Source organism: Orbicella faveolata, unplaced genomic scaffold (assembly GCF_042242905.1).
Source record: "Orbicella faveolata isolate gen_17 unplaced genomic scaffold, um_ofav_v1 contig_14, whole genome shotgun sequence".
Taxonomy (NCBI): domain Eukaryota; kingdom Metazoa; phylum Cnidaria; class Anthozoa; order Scleractinia; family Merulinidae; genus Orbicella; species Orbicella faveolata.
The window spans coordinates 21,420,917-21,425,426 of NW_028301541.1; the positions used below are offsets into that span (position 1 = coordinate 21,420,917).

The 4,510-nt window shown below is 41.8% G+C and overlaps 1 protein-coding gene across 1 annotated transcript; it reads left to right on the top strand.

The window, feature by feature from the left end:
- The first annotated feature begins 452 nt into the window (after positions 1-452).
- Positions 453-3,295, top strand: LOC110049549 (uncharacterized). The gene is made up of 2 exons (XM_020755352.2): positions 453-931; positions 1,162-3,295. The coding sequence occupies exons 1-2, from the start codon at positions 544-546 to the stop codon at positions 2,733-2,735; spliced, it is 1,962 nt and encodes a 653-aa protein (XP_020611011.2). The 5' UTR covers positions 453-543; the 3' UTR covers positions 2,736-3,295.
- The last annotated feature ends 1,215 nt before the right edge of the window (positions 3,296-4,510 follow it).

The window sequence follows — 4,510 nt, forward strand, 5'->3', positions numbered from 1 at the left end:
TGGTAACGGTGCGTCACATAGACTTGATAAGCAGAGTCTACAGGACGCACCAGCTAGTTTACAGGTGCGCCAAGAAAACAAAATACCGACTACTGATTACTGGACTATTGTATTTTACATTTCTACAAGGTTTTTCTCTTGTCAATTGCATGCTGTTAAGGCGGGGGTCTACCTGAAATTTGGTGGAAAAATGGAAAAAAAATTTTCGTTGGAATACACATCTTTTACTATTTACCTTTCCATTGACAAATGAATTTTTTGACTATTTTTAATAATTTAACGTCAGCGAGGCACTTTATTGGACGAGGTGATCTATAAAAATCGCGTTGCCATGGCAACGGGAATGATAACTTTTGTTTTTCTCTTGTTTACTACCTCTTGAATCCCCAGGAAAGCGCGAAAATCGAACCACTGTCAAATAGGGCATTCTCTGTTACCTCTTACATGAATTGGGGTATTGCCAATTGCATCATGGTATAGAATTTTAGCTGTGGGAGCATTGGAGGTCGGAGTATAGACATATAGGAATATTTTTGGTTGAATATGGCTGGGAAAAGGCATAGAAGTCGTTTCAGAAAAACACGGAAAGGAAAAGGGTTTAGTGGGGTTCCTTGGTACGCAAAATCGGTGGAAAAACCAGTGTTGGAAGAGGATGAAATTGCTCGCTCAAAACCGGAGATGCCCCACGAGAGTCACGAGGAGTTATTGGAAACAAGTGACATGGAAGGCTCAGACACGGAGCTTGATCAACCGGAGAGTGCATCTAGAAAGAAGATGAAGCTGTACAACTCCGAAGATGACAGTTCTGAAAGCTCAGAAAGCGAAACAGAAACTAAGAAAACTAAATTAGTGGAGGCAGAGGATGGTTACAGACTGGTCCATTTGAAGAACTTATCTTCAGTCCTTTCCAATGTGCACAGATGCGAGGAAGGTGAGTAAAGCAACATGAAACTTGTAGGACAGTTTATTTAACCAAATGTGTTTGAAATTGAAATTATAAATATAAATGTATGTAAGCAAATTTTATATATTTTAAAAATTATTGTGCATTAGTATTGTGGGAGCGGTGGGTATAGGGGGTATATGACAATAAAATTTTTGGTTGCTTTTACATTTTTGAAGAATGTATCTGTTTTTTAAATACACTATAATTGGTTTTAGGGAATCTGACTATTGAAGAGAACACTGGTAGGCGTGCAGGGCTGATGTCTGATCTTTCCATATGCTGTGATGGTTGTGATGAAGACACCACATTACACACCTCAGTCAACATCTCCAAAAGAGGAAAGTCATTTGACGTAAACAGAAGGGCTGTCTACCACTCAATTAAGACTGGTTGTGGTTACAAAGGACTTGCATCATTCTGCAGTATTATGAACATGCCATGTCTGTCTAAGAGGGCCTATTACAAGCAGGTGGAGACTATTTTCGATGTCTTAGAAAGTGTGACCAAAGAAGAACTCTTGAGTGCAGGCCAGAAGCTTCGAAAGCTTATCACGGAGGAGAATGGAGAGTCTGATACTGGAAATATTATAGATGTGGCAGTAAGTTTTGATGGCACGTGGGCCAAAAGGGGCTTCACCTCATTGACAGGTGTGGTTTTTGTGGTTTCAGTGGACACAGGTGAGGTACTAGATTACCATGTTTTGTCAAAAGCATGTCAAAAGTGTGCATTGAAGAAAAGTCAGTGTGAAGACGACAATGAGCGATTTGAAGAGTGGAGAAGAGAACATTTGGCATCCGGGGAATGCGATATAAATTTTAAAGGGAGTTCACCAGCAATGGAAGCTGAGGGAGCTGAAATTCTGTGGAAGAGATCCATAGAGCTGCATAACATTCGGTACAAATGGATGGTATCAGATGGGGACAGTAAAGTGTTCAATGCTGTTGAGAATTTGTACAGCAGTGATTGCAAAGTTGTAAAGCTTGACTGTGTAGGCCATGTCCAAAAGAGGATGGGAAAACACCTCCTGAACCTAAAATCTCGAACAAAAGGAAAACTTGAGGATGGAAAGCCCATTGGTGGTCATGGCCGGCTGACTGAAGGCAAGATAAAACAACTTCAAAAGTATTATGGCTTGGCTATCCGTCAAAACACTCTCTCAAAGGCAAATCCCTCAGAAAGGGAAGTAGATGTTGCTGTGTATGCAATGAAAAAGAACATTGTTGCCATACTACATCACAGTGTCAAATCAGACAATCCTACAAAGCAACATAGATTCTGTCCAGTGGGAGAGAACTCATGGTGCAAGTGGCAACAGGACCAGGCAACAGGCACAAAAACATACAAAGGAGATGACTGTTTGCCAGTGGTGTTTTTGGAACTGTTGAAACCAACATTTCTTACTCTCAGTGACTCCAAGCTTCTTGAGAGATGTGTAAGGGGAACAACCCAAAACCCCAATGAGTGCATTATATCAATGGTTTGGGTCAGGTGCCCGAAACATAAGCACCATGGAGCCAAAGTGGTGCGCTGTGCAGCTGCATCTGCAGTATGTCACTTCCATAAAGGAGCAGAAAGCAGAAAGAAAATTATGGAAAGACTTTCTATTCCACATGGGTCCTATACAAGCAGCTTAATACACATCAAGGACAAGAAGAGACTTTGTAAGGCTGATAGCCAGGCAACAACAAAAGAGAAGAAGCGTCGCCAGGGCCTATCACTTGTTTGCACAAGGCGGGAAGAAGCCCTCCGTGAGATGGAGGGCATCACTTATGAGGCCGGCGGCTTTTAATTTACTTCCCCAGACTCAAATAATGAGAACATGTACTGTTTGACACTTATTGGGAACACAGTTCGATTGATACTGTCTTTTATTTGTGTTTATTGACTTTAAAGCACTATTTCTTAAAATGTCGATATTCCGCCTTTGAGCAAAGATATCTCAAGATGGATTTGAGATATTGAGCTGAAATTGTCAAGGTAAATACTTCTTAGTGTGTTGATGGTAATAAGCGATGGATTTTGTGGTAGGAGTTAAAGTAAAGAAATTGTTGAGCATCAAAAATTCAAATTTTACCTAATTTTGATCTTGTAACTTGATACTATTGCTTTTTTGTGCAAATTTACAACTGAGCAAATCCCATCGCTTATTACCACTAACAGTATGTATTCTGTAAGATAATATGAAAAACACAGTTTTCTGTAGCCCAGAATGAGATATCTTTGCTCAACTACACATCAGTCATGCACAGCAGGCGGCAGTTTGACCAGCCCGTGTCACGTGATACATGCAAGGGGTGTCACTAAAACAGCAAATTTTATAATCTTTGATTAAATAGCTTTCCAATGATATATAGTTGTCTGTGGTTTGGAATTATATCCTGACTGGTATAAGAGTTCAAAAAAGTTGCATTTTTTCAGGTATACCCCCGCCTTAAATTTAAAAATACGAAAATGTAGTAATCTCAATTAAACGCGACTTCCCAGCAAGCAAACCAGTCTCTTACAATCACAAAAACTAGTTCCCGTATAAAATACAAAAATTTGCCTATTCGCAAAAATAAACTTCCCCCCCCCCCCCCCCCAAAATAGAATTTAGTGCCACTCGGTATACTGTGGCTCAAAAGGTTAATACACTGTCCAGTTCGTCTAGTTAGAACACGAGATTTGAAAGGTAACATCGAATTCTCGCAACCAATGTTACAAGAAATATGTGGAAAACCGTAGGGAGAATCTGTGCTCTGACGCCGGGGTATCAGAGAGAAATATATGAAGAGTAATGAGGGGAAATTATCTGCAGATGTTCAGGCATGAGGCGGATCGTCTCTCGACTGCGACTTTTTTTCACCGTACTCTGATGAGGCCTCTGATGAGGCCTCTGATGAGGCCCCTGATGAGGCCCCAGTTATATGGTCTCGGGTACCCGAGACAACCCTACCCTCGAGGCAACTTTATCGAGCGTCTACATGTGAAAACGTAGTCCCTGTATGCCGAATCAAAGTTGACCCTGCATGAATCAAAGTTTCCCTCCGTCATTCGATCACAGTGGGTTTTGCCGAGTTAATTTTCACTTCTTTGATACGAATTTCTGCTTTAAATCATAAATCTAGGCATTACGTGACACTCACCACGCCGAGCGTTGTCCCGGTTAGGCGAATCAAAGCGTTTATATGAAGAAAAGTTGTCCCGCTTGCCAGGGTTACCCTACCTGCCGAGGCGAGACAACTCGCCCATCCGAGTTGTCTTGAACCCCCGAGACGGGCTCGCGATCCTAATGTAAACGGTTGGTTGAATTTTGCAAAGAAATAAGCTAAAAGTTACCTCGGCCAGGGTAAACTCGAGTGGCGGGGGGGGGGGGGGGGGGGAGGGTTGTCTCGGGTACCCGAGACCTTATAAATGGGGCCTGAGTTGTGGAGTCCGATTACGACATTGTTGCGTGTATATAACTTATCGCCCGCCCTTGGGTTACACCGTGTTACTTACATGCAATTTTGTCTCTTTCTGTTGGAAATGACTTTTTAAACCTTGCAGAGCTAGAATTCGCTAGCCTAAGAGTTTGATGAAAAC